The 21,421-nt window shown below is 41.3% G+C and overlaps 1 protein-coding gene across 1 annotated transcript; it reads right to left on the bottom strand.

The window, feature by feature from the left end:
- Positions 1-7,415: 7,415 nt before the first annotated feature.
- CRISP2 (cysteine rich secretory protein 2) lies at positions 7,416-19,913 on the bottom strand. The gene is made up of 8 exons (XM_076332609.1): positions 19,799-19,913; positions 13,977-14,038; positions 12,112-12,189; positions 10,764-10,854; positions 10,074-10,219; positions 9,410-9,504; positions 8,612-8,700; positions 7,416-7,949 (listed from the first exon to the last, which is right to left on the bottom strand). Exons 2-8 carry the CDS (start codon positions 14,034-14,036, stop codon positions 7,822-7,824), a joined length of 687 nt encoding a protein of 228 aa, XP_076188724.1. The 5' UTR covers positions 14,037-14,038; positions 19,799-19,913; the 3' UTR covers positions 7,416-7,821.
- Between the last annotated feature and the right edge of the window lie 1,508 nt (positions 19,914-21,421).

The following is a 21,421-nucleotide window of genomic DNA, read 5'->3' as shown; positions in this document are numbered from 1 at the left end:
TATGGAGTCATGCATAGGAGTGAAAAAAATTTCAAGGGGGCTTGCGTGTAAGCCACAAATTGGGGATGAATGTTGCAAAGGACGTCTAGAACTTGTGGTTAAACTGAATACTTAAATTGTTCCATGTGATAGATTTGCAGGATATTAAATGTTGATGCAAAAGCTCAATTCTCTTTCAGATTTATCCATTTTAGTCAAACACAGTTTTGCGTTACTAATGCATTAACCCTGTACAATAAAAAAGGAAGGAAAACAGAAGCAGTTTTGTCACTTGCGGTAACCAATATATTGAGAAACACCTCCTGACATAAGAAATAGTGACACCTGCACAGGAACCACTCCTAACAACAAAGCACTAACTTAGGAATCTACTTCAAAAAAATAGGAGACTTTTTTATGTTTTCTCATACATTGTTGGGTGAGGGAGGAAAGTCTCCTCCATCATATGGCCAGAGTTGCACTGCCACATCTGCACAAGAAGTGAATCCATTCTTGCTTTGAAATTACTGGTTTTGTGTAATTTCTGTGCTTCAGAAGCAGTAGTGCTTAGAAACTCTCTCTTACCCTTCAGTGTTTCAATCCTGTGCAAAAATCACAAGGGCTACATTTCAACTTTTGCCAAAATAAACAGCTTTTGACCCTTCAGGAATCACTTTGTGGGAAACTTAAGTTATTATATGTGCCTGCACAAAGAATGCTGTATATCACTAAATAAAAATAACATGGTTTAATATGTACTTCCTTTGTTATCTTCAGTATATGTTTCTGGAATATGTTTACATTAGGAAAAAACTTTTTAAAGAAGAGAGGTGAATGGTTATGCATGCTCTAAAATAAAAATTGGTGTTTTAAAGTCAATGAATAAAATAAAAAAAATTGTGTTTCATTCAAAATTTGTCAACAAAACAAATAAAAGCCTTAATTTGATTTTAGTTTGGCAGCTTGGGTTTTCCTCTTTTACTGGCATCACTTTATGCAGAAGTGGGAGAAGAGAAGAAAGCAGAGGAGTGTTAATGATGTAAAACAGAAAGAGAAAAATATCATTTGATTTGAAATGATCATTTCCGTTACTGTGGAAGAAACCAAAAATCTGACGATAAGCATTTTAAAGAGTCATTTTCAGGTACACATGTGTTGAGCATTGGGGTGCCCATCAGCAACAGAATGAATAGTTAACATGGGCCATTTCCTTAATGTATTTCCATGCCAATCTGTTACCTCAACTTTTCCTAAAAATTGCCTTTCTTCAAGACTTGTTATTGATGTGGGTGTCAGAATATCTTTGTTAGTCCTAGAGAACAGCCCCATGGGCTGCACTGCACAGACCCAAGACCAGATGACTGAGCCCAGTGACCAGCCCGTGAACCTTCAGACATCACCGGCGGGTCAGCGTGTCAGGGAGTGTCATTTCCTCCCTTGTATCTCCTGGTGCCCCGTGTCCCCTTGACTTGTGGTTAAACTGAGATATAATTATACTGGAGGTGTGGCTACCGAATGTGATATTATAATTAAGAGGTCTTAGTGCTTCATAGGCTCTTTCTCAGAGTTCACTAATTAATCTTCCTTGCCCTGACTATGTCAGTTTATCTCTGCGTTGCAGTCGGTGAGACTGAAGCACGGAGGTTAAATGTCTTGCAGCCCAGAGCGGAGACAGTAGTTGTCAAGTAGCTTCTTAATGAGAAAGTACATCTCCTGTTTTTCACAGTTTAACTGTGGCCCTTACACTTAGAGGAATCCAATTTTTGGCAACCTGGCCTAGAAGAGCCGAGAACAGCCCAGGGGTGGGGAACATCCTCGTCCTGTCCCTGCTCTGATAGCCCTTTGCTGCTTGGTCTTGCTCAATCATCTTGCTACAGTTTTGTTCTTGGGCATTAACTGGATATTCTGACAACACAAGTTTCTAATGGCATGTCAGGGTTTCCAACCCTTGCTTTCCATTTAGTATAAAGTCTTAGCTTTAGCTGCTTAACCTGTTGTTATTGTAGGTGTGATATGTTAAGGACATGAGTGAGGCAAGATTTATGGAAGAGTTGTTCTCTCTATCATACCGATAGATGGAGAAAACCAGGGAAGATTTAGGCCCATGACTCTCAGCAAGACTTTGTGATACTGAAAGTGAAAGACCTTCTATTTTGCTTAGCCCAGAGGCTGATTCTCAGACAGCCAAATTAGATAAGATGACTACCACAGCTCGTGCATTTTAAATACCAAAAATGTTCTTTCTTCACAAGCTGTAAGACTTCATAACATTTGTTCAAAACTCTGTGTTTAAAGTCCTTGTCATGTAAGTTAACTGCTGAAGAGCTCTTACATCATTCTCCACAGATAAGACTTAGACTTGTACCAGGGTAGTTGCTCTTATCAACTCTCAGCATATGTGCTTCTTGTGAGTATATCTGGAACCAGAATAGAAATTGTAAGAAATTCTCGGTGTTACTAGCTTCTCGCCTGAACTACACATAAAAAGCAGCGCAATTCTGTAGAGGTAACTTCAGCACATACCAGAAAGCATGTGCTAGTACCACAAAGGAAACAACTCTCAGGGCATCAGTATAAAAAACAAGTTTGTGAAAATACAGTCAGAGAATGGAGAAAAATGTTATTTGACATGCTGGACCTCAGTGAATGTCATATTGCTTTGACCTCATCTGTATATGGGAAACTCATAGTCAGAAGCATCTCAGCCTTTCCAGGGACATGAACAACTAAGTGGAGTGACCCAAGCTCTCCTTGAAGTCTGTACTGAGAAACAGGATCATCCAGGTAGCATTTCATCTCACCTGCTATTTCTTCTATTCCACATCAATAGGGAAGCAGAATCTTTTGAAATCCCCTATGAAAGTAAGAAGGTTAATGCCTGGATACCCTGCGGTAGCCCAGCAGGATGCATGATGCTCCAGGGTGGCACCTCATGATGCAGAATATCTCTTCCAGCTCCTGCTGCTGCCATGCTCAGCCACCATAGCTGGATATCCAGAGCACAAAAGCTGGCTCTTTGGGGAGGGAGCTCTCTCAGAAAGCTCTGATAGTAAAATCATTCCTCTTTAAATACTCATTGGCCCAGAGAGAGAGAGGGAGGAAAGAGAAAGTGTGTGCGTGGAAGGAGTTTTAACACCCATCTCCTTGGTTGTAAGCAGAAATTAAATCTTGGAAAATATCCCAGAAAACACCTGAGAGTTTTGCCAAAATTATGTATCCTCCTGTAAGAGAACTGGGGTTTTATAGAATAGTATTTTTTTGAGGAAAATATAGGTTTCTCAGGAAATTTTCACCCAGCTTTGGTTTGAATTACACTTTCTACAAATATCGTTGTGGTTGTAGGAGCCTTGAATAATGGCATACAGTCATGATGTTGAAACTGAGCTTCAGGCAGGTAGAAAAACAAGGCTACCAGAATTAGTCATTGATATCCTGGAAACCATAAATTGCCTTAATTGCATAGTATAAATTGCTTTAATATGATAGTAATTTGGCCAACAGAGACAGGATGAAACAATGGAGGGGAAGAAACCGCTACCAAACTGTTTCTATACATAGTGATTATTTATTCATCCAGTATTAGCTAAGAAATTCTGTGCAACCAAGTGTTAAAATTAGGCCGGGTAGGCCCAGAACTTTAATTTCTAGTAAAAGGAGGAGCCCTTTGTACAGGTAGCAAAATGAAAAAATGATGCAGCTGAATGTCTGGGTACGGTTCACCATCTTGTGTTTTTAACCAGAATTGCAGTCCTATGGAGAAAATGATTTTTGCTGGTCTAAAATAGGAAGGGGAGGTGGTAAGTGGGATCAGTCCTGCTCAGGGCTGGTATATGTGACTCAAGACCTATGGGAGACCAGTACCCATCTTGAGGACCTGGAGGTCCGGTGGGACACCCTAGTGCATCCTGCATGGCACCAGGACGTATCACTTGGGAGAAGTGTCAGGAGGAAGGTTAGCGGGAAGGAGCTTCTCTGTTCAGTGAGAAGATGTTGTTCCAGATGTTTGCTCATTTTTTAACATCTATCAAGGTTTATAAACGGTAAGCAAAGAGCTTCTGTTTCCTCTGTATCTACCTTTTTATTAAAGTTAGACGTATAAAGACCAGATAAAAACTATAATGTTAAAAAAAAAAAAGCTGTAAGATGATTCTGAAATACTGTTTTATCAATGTAATAATATTCTCAGTAATCAGGCATGATTGTGATAATGCCCCTCATTAGATGGGTCAGAAAGTTTCTCCAAGTAACCAATGCCACAGAGAGGTACCAAATCTAAGTCCTCAGTTCTGAGTCAATACAGATACGTAATCCTTTGAAGTCATGCCCTGCATTGTAAAGGGCCTGGAAAGATATGAAATGAAAAACTTTACTCAAGGAAATGCATTATTAGAAGCAATGCACAAACAAACATGGCACTGTGACCACGCACAGCAGATCCAGCTAAATTTCCCCCTAGGCAGGAGCTGGTGGCCTGCCTGCAAATAAAGGTGGGAGAAGGCACATCTGGCACATCTAAGGTCTTCAGCTGAACTTAACCCTCTTGGAGACGTCTTAAAGGTGTGCACCGCTAGGCATTGGCACTAAGATGGTTCCTGGGAAGTTCTGGAGAAAATCAGATATTTTGATGGGGATGTTTGGGGACTTGGATCTACTGCTTTTTTGTTTGTTTTTTTTTTTTGTTTTGTTTTTTGTTGCAGCATTTTTTTCTACATGCTGCAATATGAATTCCACCTCGGGGGAGGTGCCTCGCTCGACCTGCTGTTTACAGACAGAGAAGGACTGGTGGGAGATGTGGTGGTCGGAGGCCGTCTTGGGCTTAGCGACCATGAAATGGTGGAATTCTCGATTCTTGGTGAAGTAAGGAGGGGGGCCAGCAAAACCGCAACCATGGACTTCTGGAGGGCGGACTTTGGCCTGCTCAGGTCGCTGGTTGAGAGAGTCCCGTGGGAGACGGTCCTGAAGGGCAAAGGGGTCCAGGAAGGCTGGACGATCTTCAAGAAGGGAGTCTTAAAGGCGCAGGAGCAGGCTGTCCCTGTACGCCGCAAGAAGAACGGGCGGGGAAGACGACCGGCCTGGCTGAACGGGGAGCTCTTGCTGGGACTCAGGAAAAAAAGGAGAGTTTACCGCTTGTGGAAGAAGGGGCAGGCGACTCCAGAAGAGTACAGGGATCTCATTAGGTCGTGCAGAGAGGAAATGAGAAAGGCAAAAGCCCAGCCAGAACGTAATCTGGCCGCTGTCGTTAGAGACAACAAAATATGTTTCTGCAAATATATTAATGACAAGAAGAGAGCCAAGGAGAATCTCCATCCCTTATTGGATGCAGGGGGGAACATTGTCACTGAGGATGAGGAAAAGGCTGAGGTACTCAATGCCTTCTTTGCCTCAGTCTTTAACAGGCAGACCAGTTATCCTCAGGGTACTCGGCCCCCTGAGCTGGAAGACAGGGACGGCGAGCAGGATGAACCCCCCATAATCCAGGAGGAAGCAGTCAACGACCTGCTACACCACCTGGACGCTCACAAGTCTATGGGGCCAGATGGGATCCACCCGAGAGTGCTGAGGGAGCTGGTGGAGGAGCTCGCCAAACCGCTCTCCATCATTTATCAGCAGTCCTGGTTAACGGGGGAGGTCGCGGACGACTGGAGGCTTGCCAATGTGACGCCCATCTACAAGAAGGGCCGGAAGGAGGATCCGGGGAACTACAGGCCTGTCAGCCTGACCTCGGTGCCGGGGAAGATTATGGAGCGGTTCATCTTGAGGGCGCTCACAAGGCATGAGTGGGACAACCAGGGGATCCGGCCTAGCCAGCACGGATTCATGAGAGGCAGGTCCTGCTTGACCAGCCTGATCTCCTTCTATGACCAGGTGACCCGCCTAGTGGATGAGGGAAAGGCTGTGGATGTGGTCTACCTGGACTTCAGCAAGGCCTTTGACACCGTCTCCCACAGCATTCTCCTCGAGAAGCTGGCGGCTCACGGCTTAGACAGGTGTACTCTGCGCTGGGTCAAAAACTGGCTGGACGGCCAGGCCCAGAGAGTTGTGGTGAATGGAGTTCAATCCAGTTGGTGGCCAGTCACGAGCGGTGTTCCCCAGGGCTCAGTTTTGGGGCCGGTCTTGTTTAATATCTTTATCACTGATCTGGATGAGGGGATCGAGTGCACCCTCAGTAAGTTTGCAGACGACACCAAGTTGGGCGGGAGTGTTGATCTGCTCGAGGGTAGGAAGGCTCTGCAGAGGGACCTGGACAGGCTGGATCGATGGGCCCAGGCCAACTGTATGAGATTCAACAAGGCCAAGTGCCGGGTCCTGCACTTCGGCCACAACAACCCCATGCAGTGCTACAGGCTTGGGGAAGAGTGGCTGGAAAGCTGCCTGTCGGAAAAGGACCTGGGGGTGTTGGTCGACAGCCGGCTGACCATGAGCCGGCAGTGTGCCCAGGCGGCCAAGAAGGCCAATGGCATCCTGGCCTCTATCAGAAATAGTGTGGCCAGCAGGAGCAGGGAAGTGATCGTGCCCCTGTACTCGGCCCTGGTGAGGCCGCACAGGCTCGAATACTGTGTTCAGTTTTGGGCCCCTCACTCCAAGAAGGACGTTGAGGTGCTGGAGCGTGTCCAGAGAAGGGCAACGAGGCTGGTGAGGGGTCTGGAGCACAAGTCTTGTGAGGAGCGGCTGAGGGAACTGGGGTTGTTTAGCCTGGAGAAAAGGAGGCTGAGGGGAGACCTCATCGCTCTCTACAACTCCCTGAAAGGAGGTTGTAGCGAGGTGGGGGTCGGTCTCTTCTCCCAAGTAACCAGCGATAGGATGAGAGGAAACGGCCTCAAGTTGCGCCAGGGGAGGTTTAGATTGGACATGAGGAAAAATGTCTTTACTGAAGGAGTGGTTAAACATTGGACCAGGCTGCCCAGGGCAGTGGTTGAGTCCCCATCCCTGGAAGTATTTAAAAGACGAGTAGATGAGGCACTTAGGGACATGGTTTAGTGGGCATGGTGGTGTTGGGTTGACGGTTGGACTCGATGATCTTAGAGGTCTTTTCCAACCTTAATGATTCTATGATTCTATGATTCTATGACTCTAAGTGTGGGACTTAGTCATAGAGAGGATGGAAAGGGATATATATACACACCTCTTTCTTTGTATTTAAAAAACTTTATATTTCTCTACTGCTGGTGCCATATGAAAAAAATTATCATTTATCACCTACATACACAGGTGTATCAGAAGCTTTGTGTTTAGGTCACAGCGTAAAAGTTGGCAGATTCAACATGTGCCTCTTATTTTGGCCGTACAAAAAAATGCATCACTTTTTGCTTTGTCTTTCTTTTCCTGTCTCATCCCCACTTACATGAAGTATCAAAGAGCCTTGAAATATCCATAAGGAATTTCCCAAATGAAAAAAATTGAATGATAAATAACTTGAACGAAAAGCTCTGTTTGTGAACCGGTGGTAAATCATGTATTTATTTAGCAGGAATACATTCCATTGATAATCAAAGAAAAGGTAACAGAAGAAAGTTAAGTGGCATTTAACATATTTTGCAAAAAACCAAAGTGTTTTGAAAGTGTTTCCCATTAAAAAGAAAGGAATCAGTGGACTGCAAGCAAAACCACAAAGTAACACATTAGTAGCTCAAGCATGATTTCTACAAAGTCTAAAATAACATCAGAGGTTATTTTGAGCTACTAGACTTACTTAGGACTGAAGTAATGGTGAGATTTCAGAAAAAAATGGTACCTATAGACCAATCTGAGCTGATGCACTGAGAGTGAATACACTTCACAGTGAGTTCTACTCTTTCCTAATAAGCAAGTCTCACAGCAGCTATAATGACATCCGCCAGGACATTATATGATTTGAGTGGTGCATTGACAGGTAGCAGGACACTTCTCCTTCACCAGTGCATGGTTACAGCTAAACAAGGTTTTCAGATTTTTGCAGTTTATAAAGAGGTCTTGATACTTGCAAGGATTGGCTAAAATACAAGAGATAGAAACAAAAGCATGAAATATTAATTGAAAACCAAGTCCTGGTCTGATACTTCTGCATTTTCCAAAAATTCCAAATTTTCAAGTCTTTGTACTTTTGCTCTGCTGTTAAAATTTCTTGAATATTCTAGAAAAGGGAATGCAGGCAGAAAGGTGGTATCTTACAGTTCCTATCTATTTGTACGCTTTGACTTGCTCCACATGGAAGTCTGCAGAACCCAGGGGCCTGTGCAGATCTTCATGTACATACGGATGGGTGAAGCTGGACAATCTGTTCGTGCCCTTAGATATGGATGTACATCAAGACATTTTGTCTTGAGCTTTCCAGAAGAGGGCAGCAGCAGATTGATGGTGTGATAATGCACCTATTGCTCGACAGCAACACAATTTACCCGCTATCACAGATTGGTTGAGGTTGGAAAGGACCTCTGGAGGTCATCTGGTCCAAGCCCCCTGCTCAGGATTGTGCCTGTTCTGGTGGGATATTTAACCACTGTTATTTCTGGGGGGAAATGAAAGGGGCAGTTCTAGGATCTTTCATCCAGATTAGCAAGAAGTAACCATGCAAAAGTAAAATGCTACAAAGGAACATTATTATTATCTGAGGTAATTCAACGTTTGTTGTAAGGAGGAGAATACATTCACTTACTGCAAAGCCCTCTGTCACAGTGGTCAGGACAGTCTGCACATTTTGGTCCGCTTTTGTAAGGTGTAGCTATTTGCGTTGCAATATTTCCTCTGAAATTTGAAAGAAATACAACACAAAACAAGATCAAAGTGCAGCTCTGAGACAGTAACAGGAGTTAATGTCATTTATTGCAATGAAAGGCATCCAGAAGTTTTTGGATAAAATTATTTTCATAGACAATCATGTTTTAGTTTCAGATATTCATAGAATACAATAACTTTGATTTTAAATAAGAGAGACAATAAGGTTTAGAGAAAGAAAATTAATTGATTATTTGCATTTGTACAGCATTATCAGTTAAAAAAAATCTTATGTGCTTTCTAGTTCTGCTTTTCTAATGGCTTTCAAGTGACTGTGGCTTATAACCTCAGCAGATGCCTTCTGACATGCAGCTGTTTCAGATGTGCTCTTTACTTCTGTGAATATTCATTTGCTGTTGGCTTTCACTTTGCATCTGACTTTCTTGTTTGTGGTCAAAGTTATAGGATGATTTGTGCATGATGCCTGATTCTGCAGAGATAGACCTTTCTTTGTTCATATGCTAAAATTTCCCTAATATCTGTTTCAATGTGAAATAAAATAAATATTACTATTTAACCTGATGTTAAACCCACAATTCACATCGGTATTTTCAAAATTGTAAATGGTTAAAATAAACTGTAATCATTCGATCCTACACCTGACCAATGGACCACAGGAGTTTTTGAAAACATATCCATAATTATCGCATCTTAAAATGAGTAAAAAGGCAGTACGTACGGAGGACAGTATTGGCAAACATAAAAGTATTTGAACTGGTTCCTGGGACAGTAGGCAACTGCACATCCAATCTGGTAACTGTTGTACCAGACTAGCTGTGGAATAAAAAAATAAACACGTTATTTCACAGTCATGTTTTATTGAATTCCCATCAAAAAGCTCACAAAATAACAGAACCAGAAGATAATTTTTTGTTTCATTTTGTCTATTTAGCTTTTAAGTTTACAGTTTAGCTGTCAGAAAGAATAAATAGAAAAATGAGTTAACCATGTTCTCCAGTTTCCAAATGTTTTTGAACACAGTTTCTGGCAGGACACTAAAGTTTAAGTTCAAATATTTTCATCATAGATATTTTGCTTTTACATTTCTTAATCAGGTATTTCAATCCCTATATAGAAAATATTTATTTCTAAATTAAAGGTATTGAATTTTTTTCTACAAAATAATATTTCTCTTCTGGACAGCTCTTCCAAAATACTGGTTCCATTGCCTCAGAATTAGATGAAAAAGAGTTTTCCTTTGTCATTCATCTTTGGATCAGAGTGTGAATGATAATGGTTTGATGACAGTGATATTTTTTTTCTGATTATAAATATCTCCCAGCTCTCTTAAGTGTCCTCCTGTAATCCTAGCATATCACTGCAGTTTGTTTCAGATCTCATACCTGAGTATAGCTCTCGATAATGACATTTTTCGCGGTTGCTCCAAGTCCATACTTGAAATTGGAGGACTGACTGTGCCAGACTTGAATTGCTTCAGCCCACGTTCTTGGGTTAGATGACAGTAATACATTCTCACCGCAGGTGACACCTGAAGTGGAAGTTAGTCTATGTTATTACTTAGGAGAGAAGCAAGCTGTCGGGTGGGAGGTAGGACAGAGGGGTTGTAGCTACATCCTAAAAAACCCTCTATGATGCCAACCTATTTGTCCTGTGATTTGAAGAAGAGGACAGTACACCTGATCCTATGAAAGCTGCAGGAAATGTAACTCTGATTTTGGTGAGCTTTCAGTCACAGATGCTTATTTGATTACAAAATGTTACACAAAAGTGTCTGTACTTAGTCATACCAACAGTCATCTATTGTGCTGTCTTATCTCCAGCAGGAGCCAAAAGTGGACACTTCAAGAAAGGTACAAATATAGGGCAAGTACATAGCATCCCTCTCTCTCAAGTTCCAACAATTTGTCTTTCAGGGTATTTATCTGACAAAGGTGATGGTTTTGTGTTTAATAATCCTAAAAAATATATCCTACAACAGATTAAAAGTTATCCTTATTTCTAGTTCGCAGGCACAGGGGTCATCTGCAAATTGTCATTAACCCATCAGCTTATGCTCCATATTTGTCATGTACCATCAATGACTCTCTGATCTTCTGGACTGATTTTCATCTCACACTTATCTGCCCATTTCTGAGCACTTTCGGCGGCTTTCTCACTCCACACCTGAAAGACACAAAGGAAGAAGTATCCAGGTCACAGATAGGTTAGTGCAGTCCATGAGAAGAAAAAAAAATGGGGAGCGACTTGGGTGTTGTGCACTGAATGCTCCCGTGGTCCTCAACAGAAAGCAGAGGAGTTGCGCCAGTTTACACTACTGGGGCATGGGTGCCACATTTCTTCAGCTCTTAAAGGTTGCAGGGCAGGTTATTTTGCACAGTAGCACACAGTCCTGATCTCCAGGGAGTCCTGATTAATAGGAATTTTATAACACACTGTTGCTTTCTTTTGGCTTTGTGTCTGAGTTAACTTTGCAGGGCGCAGTGCACTAAATGGTATAAAACTGATTTTCAGCCCAGGTGCAGCTGAGATGTAGCGACAGACACCAGCTGGACTCTGAACCTGGGGAATGTTCGCAAGTCTTACCGCGCAGACTTAATCATAAAGCACTGATGAGCTCATCTGCCCATGGGATGGGGATAACAAAGAATATCAGGGGTGACGGGGATGGGAGAAGTGATGGGCAAAGCAGGTTCCGCTGAGGGCAAATGGCTAGGCGGACCTAGGCCTTTTTTGCCCTCCTGACAGTGTGCGATTCAGAAACATGTTGCTGCTGGTGCTCCTGCTCCACCTTTGCTTTACACACACTTTCCTTCATCCAGGACATGTGTTTCTCTTTTTCTAAGGGAGGTGCTTATCCCACAGACTAAAGAGTGTTATCCATAACCCGAGAGCCATCACTGCATTTTGTACCTTATCCCTGGTTTAAATACTTTCCCTGAAAAGTGAAAGTATTGCAGTCACTGTCTATTGCAATGAGCAGACATAAGGCAAGAACTTGTGATCCACTGTGCAGACTGGGTTAACGTAGGTTTGACAGCAATAAATAGATGCGGTTGGGGCAAGCCCCTGTGTTTGTAGCTCCTGTAGACAATTAACCCTAGGCATGGAACATTTCCGATGTTGTTTAACCGAGTTTTGCTAAGTGGAGAAACTAAGGCATGTTGGTTAGGAGAGAGGTTTCGAATAATGCTTGTGGCTCATCCTGAGACTTTTGCAATGATTTTACAAGTGCTTGCAGCATCGAGGTGTGCAAAGTTAAGCATGAAGCCTGTAGAAAAAAAGGGATAAAATTCTGATTTCTTCATCTCAATCCCAGAGCACCTTTCCTGCCCTCTCTCTTCACTGAGTGTGGGTTGTTTAGAAGGCTACAATCTTCTGCTAATGATGTGGAAAGCAGGCTAGTTGCAATGCATAGCTTACCATCTTCAGCATGTTCCTGGCTGTGGGAATTACGGATCTCCGTATTTCATTGTGTTGCTCAAGGATCTCTTTTTGGTTCTGAAAATGAAATGAGGAAAGGAGAAAATGACCATTTGTTTATACTGAAAACCCTGGAAAACAATAACAATGAAGGTTCCAGTTATCAGACGTTTAATAAACAAGATAAATTATGAGCTGCTTGTCAAAGTAAAGCTTGGAAATTCCCAATTTTCCTTTATTGGTTCTTCTACTCTTATAATTGCTGGTTTTTTTTTCTTCCTTCCTTGATTTGAACTGCACTTTTCATTAGGAGACGTGACCCTAAATGAAATCTGTAGATAGGAATTCTACCTTTAGATGTCTCCACATCAAACATGAGAAAGCTTAGCTCTGGAACCAAATCTCAAGACTGGCTTTGACCTCTTGTGTGCACTAAAAATGTCCCTAGCTCTTGTCACTTGTAAGCTTCAGAAGTGTGTGAAGCTGGATCAAAACTTAGGACTGTTTGCAGACCATCTTCTGAAATACCTAAGGTCAGGAATGATTTAATTGTCTCTTACATCGTGATGTCAGGTCATGAATCCTTGCAGAGAAAAAGAGTTGCAACGTTTACGTTGGAGTTTTCAGACTAAAATATCCCTCAGGAAAGGATTCTTTCCATTTAATATCTAAAAATGAGGCATCTCAGTCTAAGCTAGACACCTGCACTCTCTTTGTCATTACTGGAGAGGGCAGAGGTAGCTCATCCCACAAAATCTGAACTCCTTTTTAGGACTGGAAGAACCATTCTTTACAAGTACCTCTTTCTCCTTCCTTTGTTTGTAGAGAGAGGCTGGCAGAGATCTGGACAACTAATACTTTGATGTTTAAGTCAGTGAGATGAGTTCCACTGTTGGTGTGATGGTCTCTTTTCTAGGCACTGATTCATCTTATTTAATTTTAGATATCTATACCATAGATATAAATATCTAAAAGTCATCTCAGTTTGCCTTTATGGTCAATGAGAAAAGCATAAAATGAGAGAGACTGAATTCTGAAATGTCCGAGTAGTATGAACGAATCCCACTGCTTTGCCTTCAGAGCTCAATTCTAGGTTTTGAAAGCTGTAGTCAGTGGCTTAAAATAGCACCTAATGCCATTTGAAATGCCCAGAGAGCCCTACTTAGTCTCAGACTGTTGCTCCAGAAAGGTATAGCTGTCTGTATAGTCACCCATGAATGGCTTAGATGCTCTGGAGGGTCTCAACCTGCACTAAGACACTTCTATTTGGGCAACTGAACCTACCTCAAGAGGCGTCATACATCTTATTTAAATTAAGACATTTACAGTGGTAGAAATAACATCTCAGGCAGTTAATTTAGGCTGCTGCTATACTCAGGTAAAGGAAACAAGCAACTTAGGACATAGTTCACCTGAGATTTATTGAAGAAAGATGATTGGCATCCCTGAAGTACTTACTTCTTTTCATTCATTAATAAGCAGATCTTGATAAATAGCTCACATTCAAGTGCCTTTGTAGCAGATATCTACATCTTACAACATTAATCCTCTCTAAGGAGAGGTGAAGATTAGATTTCTGATGCTTAGATAAACTATTTTAGAATAGTTTCAGTTCATATTTTTGGGGAAAATGTATTATTAAAATTATGCTTGTGAAGAGAATATTTTGACAGGCAGAAGAAATATTTTAATACAAAAATCTGTGAAAAAAGAGAGTTCATCTTCATTGTCTTATGTTAACATGTTAACAATAATTTCAACCCTGAATTGTAAAGCTCTGGAGATCACTAGACCAGGCTATGCCACGTCAGATATCTATACAATGTGCTCAGATACAGCTCTTTTGAATAGATGAATGCTCCTACCTGTCCATCAGATTGGTGTAACAAAGCAGCCATGAAAATGATTGCAGTTAGTAGATCCATTTCTACAGAGAAAAAACAAAAAACAAAACCCAAAATCCATTAATCTCTGTTGCAGAAAGTTTGTGGTGTAACGTGGTATGTAAGCAAAACACACAACTGTTGCAAAGTCAAGCCTGCCACACAGGAGATTATTTTAGTTGATACCTAATTGTTGTGGTTTAACCCCAGCCGGCAACTGAGCACCACCCAGCCACTCGCTCACTTCCCCCCCCCCCAGTGGGATGGGGGAGAGAATCGGAAGAGTAAAAGTGAGAAAACACATGGGTTGAGATAAGAACAGTTTAATAATTCAAATAAAATAAAGTAAAATAGTAATAGTAATAGTAATAATAATAATAATAGAATACACAAAGCAAGTGATGCACAATGCAATTGCTCACCACCCGCCGACCGATGCCCAGCCAGTCCCCGAGCAGTGGCCCCCCCGGCCAGCTTTCCCCAGTTTATGTACTGAGCATGACGTCCCATGGTATGGAATGTCCCTCTGGCCCCACTCGGGGATCTGCCAATCGAGCAGGCCCTGCCCAGTCAGAACTTTTACGTACTGTAGATGGGAATAAAGTCCCTGTAGTGCACATAAAAAATATGCTGGGGAGGACAGTCTGGGTTATTCCTGCCTCGGGCAGAGGCAGACCCATCCGTGGGATTGCTTTTGCTCAAGGACCTGGGTGCCCTTGGTGGATAATGCGGAAGGATGGGGAAGTCCGATGTGTACCTCAAGGGAATTTGATTTTGGGTGAGAATAGCCAATGATCTGAATTATGTGATGTTAAGTACTAATTATAGTTATAATAGTTATACTAATAATACACAGATATACTAATAATACTAATAATATTATATGCCATACTAATGTTATTACAATAAGAATCACCCAGACTAATGAAGAATAACTTCAGTGAAACCAAGCAAAGCACAGTGATGATGGTACCAGAACTGACTTCAACATGAAACAATCCAACACCACATACCATCTCCATTTTTCCTGCCCTGAAAGATTATTATGACAGATGGAGCCCGAAGTCATGGACTAAATGAACTCACCGAACGTTTTAGAGGGATGGCCCACAGACGAAGGGAATGATATCTCTGTGTGTGTGTATATATATATATAAAAAAGGGGGGTGGTGATTAATGAAAATGTACTGGAAAATATGAGACTTGAGCATGACGCAGATGGTATAGAATAAGGGGTGGATATTGTCCTGGTTTCGGCAGGGATAGAGTTAATTTCCTTCCTAGTAGCTGGTACAGTGTGTTGGATTTAGGATGAGAACAAAGTTGATAACACACCGATGTTTTAGTTGTTGCTGAGCAGTGCTTACACTAGTCAAGGACTTTTCAGCTTCCCATGCTCTACCGACTGAGAAGGCTGGGGGTGCACAAGAAGCTGGGAGGGGGCACAGCCAAACTGGCCAAAGGGACATTCCATACCATGGGACGTCATGCTCAGTACATAAACTGGGGAAAGCTGGCCGGGGGGGCCACTGCTCGGGGACTGGCTGGGCATCGGTCGGCGGGTGGTGAGCAATGGCACTGTGCATCACTTGTTTTGTGTATTATTATTATTATCATATTATTATTATCATTTTATTTCAATTATTAAACTGTTTTTATCTCAACCCACGACTTTTTCTCACTTCTACTCTTCCAATTCTCTCCCCCATCCCACCGGGTGGGGGGGAGTGAGCAAGCGGCTGCGTGGTGCTTAGTTGCCGACTGAGATTAAACCACGACATTGGGTCAACTGTCCTGGCTGTGCCCCCTCCCAGCTTCTTGTGCACCTCAAGCCTGCTCAGTCGGTAGAGCATGGGAAGCTGAAAAGTCCTTGACTAGTGTAAGCACTGCTCAGCAACAACCAAAACATTGGTGTGTTATCAACTTTGTTCTCATACTGAATCCAAAGCACAGCACTGTACCAGCTACTGGGAAGAAAATTAACTCTATCCCTGCCGAAACCAGGACACTAATACAGTGGAATGTGCTGAAACTGTGCAAATGAGTGTACGGTGGTGCATGGGCACCGCTATCTCATACAGTGAGAAGACTTCACCTTGCATTGAAGCAGGGACCGTAAGTAGCATAAAGTTATGTGTTTCTTTTAACAGATGGATCAACCCCCTTTTGACTCCTTTATTCAAGATATCTTGAATTCACAGCATTTCCTTTATCTTTCCCTCCTTGTATAAAACAAAGCCCATTAATTTGTTCAGTAGGTCACATCAATGTCCTGCTCAAGCAAGCATCATCTCTATTGGGAACTGGTATTGTGGAGCGGAGCACTGAACACATCAACAGTTGTCTCCATTCCTTTCCAGCTCCCTGTTTCCTCATCAAATCAGCATCATAATGGCTCCCGTAAATGGTGATGATCACCCTCAAGTTACACCTTACACCTGGACATAAACAAAACCTTCATGAAATAATATTGGTTATTGCCCTCCGGCTGCTAAGACGCCTTATAGAAGCAAATACCACAGTATGTACACAGACAGTCTGAAACCCACTCATATTCATGGGATATTTTTTCTACATATCAGAAGAAGCAAAGGTTACATATCTTTGTATTATTGAGGATATACAGGAAATCATGTCTTTTTAGTTGGTAAAGAGTAAAGATGTGGCAAAATCCTGAGGAAGAGTAACTTTGAGCTCAACGGGTTATCTTAAAACAGACTGAAGCAAGCAAGGAAAATAGATGTAATAAAAAACGTCGAACATAATAAACCTTAGAGCTGGCCTCTCAGAAAAATCCACAGCGTGAGCAGTACAGGTCAGTGGTAGAGATCTAGGAAATCCTGCTTGACAGAAAAACTATTGGGATAACACCTGTTAAAATCATAAATATACAATGAAAATATAAACAATCCACAAATCCATCTCTGCTAAGTGATTAAACATGTTGATGTTAGGTGAGAAGAATGAGTTACGAGCTTTTACTTCTGGCAGGAACTGAAGGATGGATTCACATCTCAGAGAATTAACAGCAAGTTACCAGGGTCCTGGAAAAAAAGCTTACATTTCATTCTTTTTTCACTGAATAGAACAAATATTTCTTGTTCCTAGGATGATGACTTGGAAGAGATGACATTTCTAGCATTATTTGTGCCTGTTCATTATTTAACACCTGAAATTGCCTCTAGATTTTTGATCTGATCTCTCTTTTATTTATGTTGGGTTTATGTTACTGAAGTCAGGAGATTTACTTGCTATCTAGTCCTGTGTGAGTGAGTCAACCTACATCTGTGGTGTCAGAAATTGCTGCTTATGATAGGGAAAATAAGGATAACAATAAAAAGAATAATGATGGGGGTCCAGAAAGAGTGTTAGCTTTCTTTGCAGATGCTTTGCTGTGACTCTCTCATTTATAAAGAGTGCAGCAGCTCCGACACTTTCATCTTCACTGAGGAGAAAGTTTTATATATTGTCGTCTGTAGCTGGGCACAAGCAGGTCCGCTTATAACCCTCATTTGGGGTAAATTTCCAACTAAAATTCAGCCCTGTGCACAGGGTCTGGGAAAGGCCTGCCAGAACACCGGAACATACGAAGTTTTTCAAACGTCTTTCTTTGTGTGTGAGACCCCTTTTATGTTCATCTTTTATGAGTATTCCACACTAGTTTGCAGTAGGAGTATTCCAACACACGTCACAGCGTATAATGTCATGGTTAAGGGCTTGATGTAGCGATGCCAGCATTTACCTTTGAGGTTGAGAGTGACTTTCTTTGAATTTAGATGCTAATAAGTATAGGCATAGATAGAAACATTAATAATTTTTACAAGAAAGACTTTCCACTAAGATTGGAGCTCAATCAACCAAAGAACATACATGTACCATGTGACTTTTACACCCAGCCAAAAGATCTTAGGGCTAATATTCACAGAAAAGTGTTCATGAAAAGATATAACACGAGTCCATGTGTCAGAAGGTGGCAATCAAGCCACTGTTGGAACAACATAAGTTCTTTATTTTTTAGACGCCCAGCTATGCAGAGTTTCAACCTACCTCTAGGGAGATTAAACGAAAGAAGAAAAAATTCTTTTTTCACTTGCATGGTAGCAATGCAAGACGAAGCTGCCTGAGTTCAGACCAAAAGGTGTTGGGTCATTCTATGCAATGTGCTGTATTCTTTCATGAGCTCACAAGGTAATGAGCTTGACGTATCAATTCCCAAACTGATACTAACAAAGATGGTAGCACAGCATTGCCATGCAGAGATGTGAGTTTGAATCCAATGCGCTTCGTAGTTACATTATGGTGGCATTGTGCCTGGGCTAAGAAAACTTAACCCTTAGGAGTTCTATTCAGCCTATGAAAACACCAAGAGAATGTGATCTGGTGACTATAATTCTCTTGTTATTAGATAAGTTGCAGCTAGATTAATCATTTATTTCAGTAGTGTATTCCATTGCATGATATAAATCCAGAAGACATATCCTATCACATCAAAGACTTCATGTCATTCAGATATTCAGTTTTTAGCTTGTTTTCCCATGCTTGCATTAGGAAATCTCTTGCATGAAGTAGAGGCAAGGATCTCAACAATATTAATGAAGAATAAATTCTTAAACTGAAGGGATATCTTTGGCCACTGAGGAGTTATCTTGTCCTTACATGCAGAAACAAGTTCTTTCTGGGACTTCCCAGAAAAGTGCTACAACTGGAAATGTAAAACATTTCTAGCTCCAGAATTAAACTTGATTAAAATACTACTGCACATCATCGATTGTCAGACTGTACAGTCAAGTCTGTCACTTGGAGCAAATGTATTTGGCATTACTTTCAAAGTCAAAAGACAACAGTTCCCAGGTACAATTATCCTTCCATGTCAATAGTATTCAATCCACTAAATCACTTCTATGTTTTTAAAAAGACAAATGCTAACAACGCACTTTTAGGTAGCTCTGCTTGAAAACTGGAATTTCATGCAAATTTGATGGAATGTAAAAAAAATAAAATCTATAGCTAAAAAGCTAGAAACAAAGTTTTATTTGAAAAATACAGTCCAGGCTTTTCATGTTTAGCCCTGGCACTTCACTCCTCAGCAGAGCCTTTTTCCTGTCAGCTGATAAAGCTTTCAGGGCATAGCAGGTTTGAAAGTTTGTAAGAATGGGAATATTTGTCTTTTCAGTTACTTTGATATAAGTTTTTTTTTACCTTCTCTGAGTTTACATCTTTAACTTTCATTTTGTAAAATAATTTTCACTCTGCATTAAGAAAACACAATCAGCTTACTGCATACTATAAAATATAATAGGCATTTTAATACTATATATACCTGAAAGCTTGGACAGATAGTTAATATTTCTAGATGGCAAAATTCTGAGTTCAGCTGTACTGGTATATCCCAATACTCAAGTGAAATAAATTCAACATAACAATAATTCAAATGACATTAGAAAAGCATTTCCTGTGATTGACCACCCTCTGCAAAATGGATTAATTTATGTTCACATTGGGAGAGTGAAGCAAGTGAGTCAAAGTGTTACCTTTTGATCTAAAGAAACATGGGAATTAGACTTCACTGAAGCCATTTCTCACCCAGACAGGTGGAAGGGGTGCTTTCTAAGCAGAAGATATAATTTATTTTTAAATTCTTCCTCTGAGTTTATTATAAGCAGACATTTTCTTTTAATTATCACATTTGGTACAACTTAGATATTAACTACATTAGCCTTTGTAACACAGTGCCCAATCAATACTGACCAAGTGACTCTATGGATAAAATCTCTAATGCTGAAATTAAATTCTGCATACATTACCTCTGTCCAGCGAGAATCCTTCTGTATCTTAGGAAGAGTTGCAGGAGTTAGAGGCTCTCCTCACTCTAGGGCTGTATATATAAATATGTGCGTTCCTTTCTCTTTCCTCGTCAATATTTACTGCCGATAAATGACATCAGCTTTGGGGCTGCACATTTTAGAAGAAAGAACTTTTCTTAAGGAACAGGTGACTGGAAATGAACCAATCCAACTGCATCGTTCTGGATTTTTTTTGCTTGTCTCCAGGGCAAGGAAAGAGGGAAGATAAAAGGCCTGTCCTTTTGCAGCACTTTGACTTTGCCAAAATACTTGTAGTCTAATCAGCAAGCTGCAGTGCTGATGTTGTGTTCACAAAATGAAAGCTCAATTTTAGGGATGGTTGCTTTGTAATTTTCTTTTCTGGCTCTGGCAAAAGAGTGGAATAAATATTTTGAGGCAGAGACATAAGTCAGCGACTCACTTCCTAGCCATGCGCAGAATGACCCGCACACTGGACAACGCAGTGATATTTTCTTCCAAGTCGTTCCTGAACTTCCATTTGCTAAATAAAATTTATATTGCATTAGCTCACTAAGGCCAAAAGGCTGTGGCCCTAGGCATTGTTGTACACACAATTCACTCCAAGTATTGCTTAAGAGTAACCTACTTGCAGAATGGCTACAGACGTGTACGTCTCCCCCCTTTAGTCTGAAGAGAAGTGTGGCATGTGTTTGCTTTTTTGCTCCAGTGCAGCGTCCCTCCGCTCACCTTTCCTTTTTGCAGAATCTTTGCTTCCACTCATTTATAAGGTAAAAGCACAAAGTCAGCTCCGACAGGTCCTCAATGCTCAACTCTGCTCTATTTAGACACGTCTTGTCTTGCTTCCTTCCATGCTGCCTGTTGGCTTTCAGAAGGCATAAAGCATCTCCAGATCTCCTCATTCTTTTCTTGCAGTCCCCTTCCTCATCCTTGCCTTTGCTGTGATGCCTTGCACGCTGGGCACCATTTTCGTTATGCTGGGTCGAGGTTGCTGTCCATAGCACAACCCAATATTGTTTCACTGTTTCCTGTTTTCTGCAGTATTTCTGCAGCTATATGCTGTTGCCAACATTTTAATATCAGATTATAATTCCTTTCTAACACAGCTGCTTTTGTTCTTTGTTTGTATAGCGGGCAGCACTGTGGAAAGTCACTTGTGATAAGGTCTCCCGTATCCTTCCATGTTCTGGGGTAAGGGCAAGGGTGCTTTTTTTATCTGAAGTGCTTGTGACAACTTTGATGAGACCAGGGTTATCACCATCAGAAAGCCTAATAAACTGCCTACCATAGTTATTAAGACTGCATCTCTGTTGACTGTGAGGGGAGGCAGTCTAGCACCTCCAGGCACTCAATGTCCTGGGAGATAGTTCCATTACTTTGCCCCATCCACTGTACTCAGTAATTTTCGTTGATTTGCTACAGTCACCTGAGCTTTATTTGTATTGTTAAAATGAAATAATACTGCTGCAAGTATTTCTTTAAAGTGTGCCATGCCTGTTTCAACAGTGAAATCCATTTGTTCTGTAAAAAATGTCTGTCAGATATGCTACAATTCACGGTCTATGGGTAAAATAATTGGGAAGAAAACAAAGATTAGTAAAACTG

Source organism: Aptenodytes patagonicus, chromosome 3 (assembly GCF_965638725.1).
Source record: "Aptenodytes patagonicus chromosome 3, bAptPat1.pri.cur, whole genome shotgun sequence".
NCBI lineage: Eukaryota > Metazoa > Chordata > Aves > Sphenisciformes > Spheniscidae > Aptenodytes > Aptenodytes patagonicus.
This window is presented reverse-complemented; position numbering and strand designations above follow the sequence as displayed.

Coding starts and splice junctions, on each gene's coding strand:
- CRISP2 (XM_076332609.1), bottom strand. CDS start 14,036: ATGGATCTACTAACTGCAATCATTTTCATGGCTGCTTTGTTACACCAA. Junction 10,220..10,763: donor AGATCAGAGAGTCATTGATG/GTACATGACAAA, acceptor CTTCCACTTCAG/GTGTCACCTGCGGTGAGAAT. Junction 7,950..8,611: donor CTGTGACAGAGGGCTTTGCA/GTAAGTGAATGT, acceptor CTTGTATTTTAG/CCAATCCTTGCAAGTATCAA.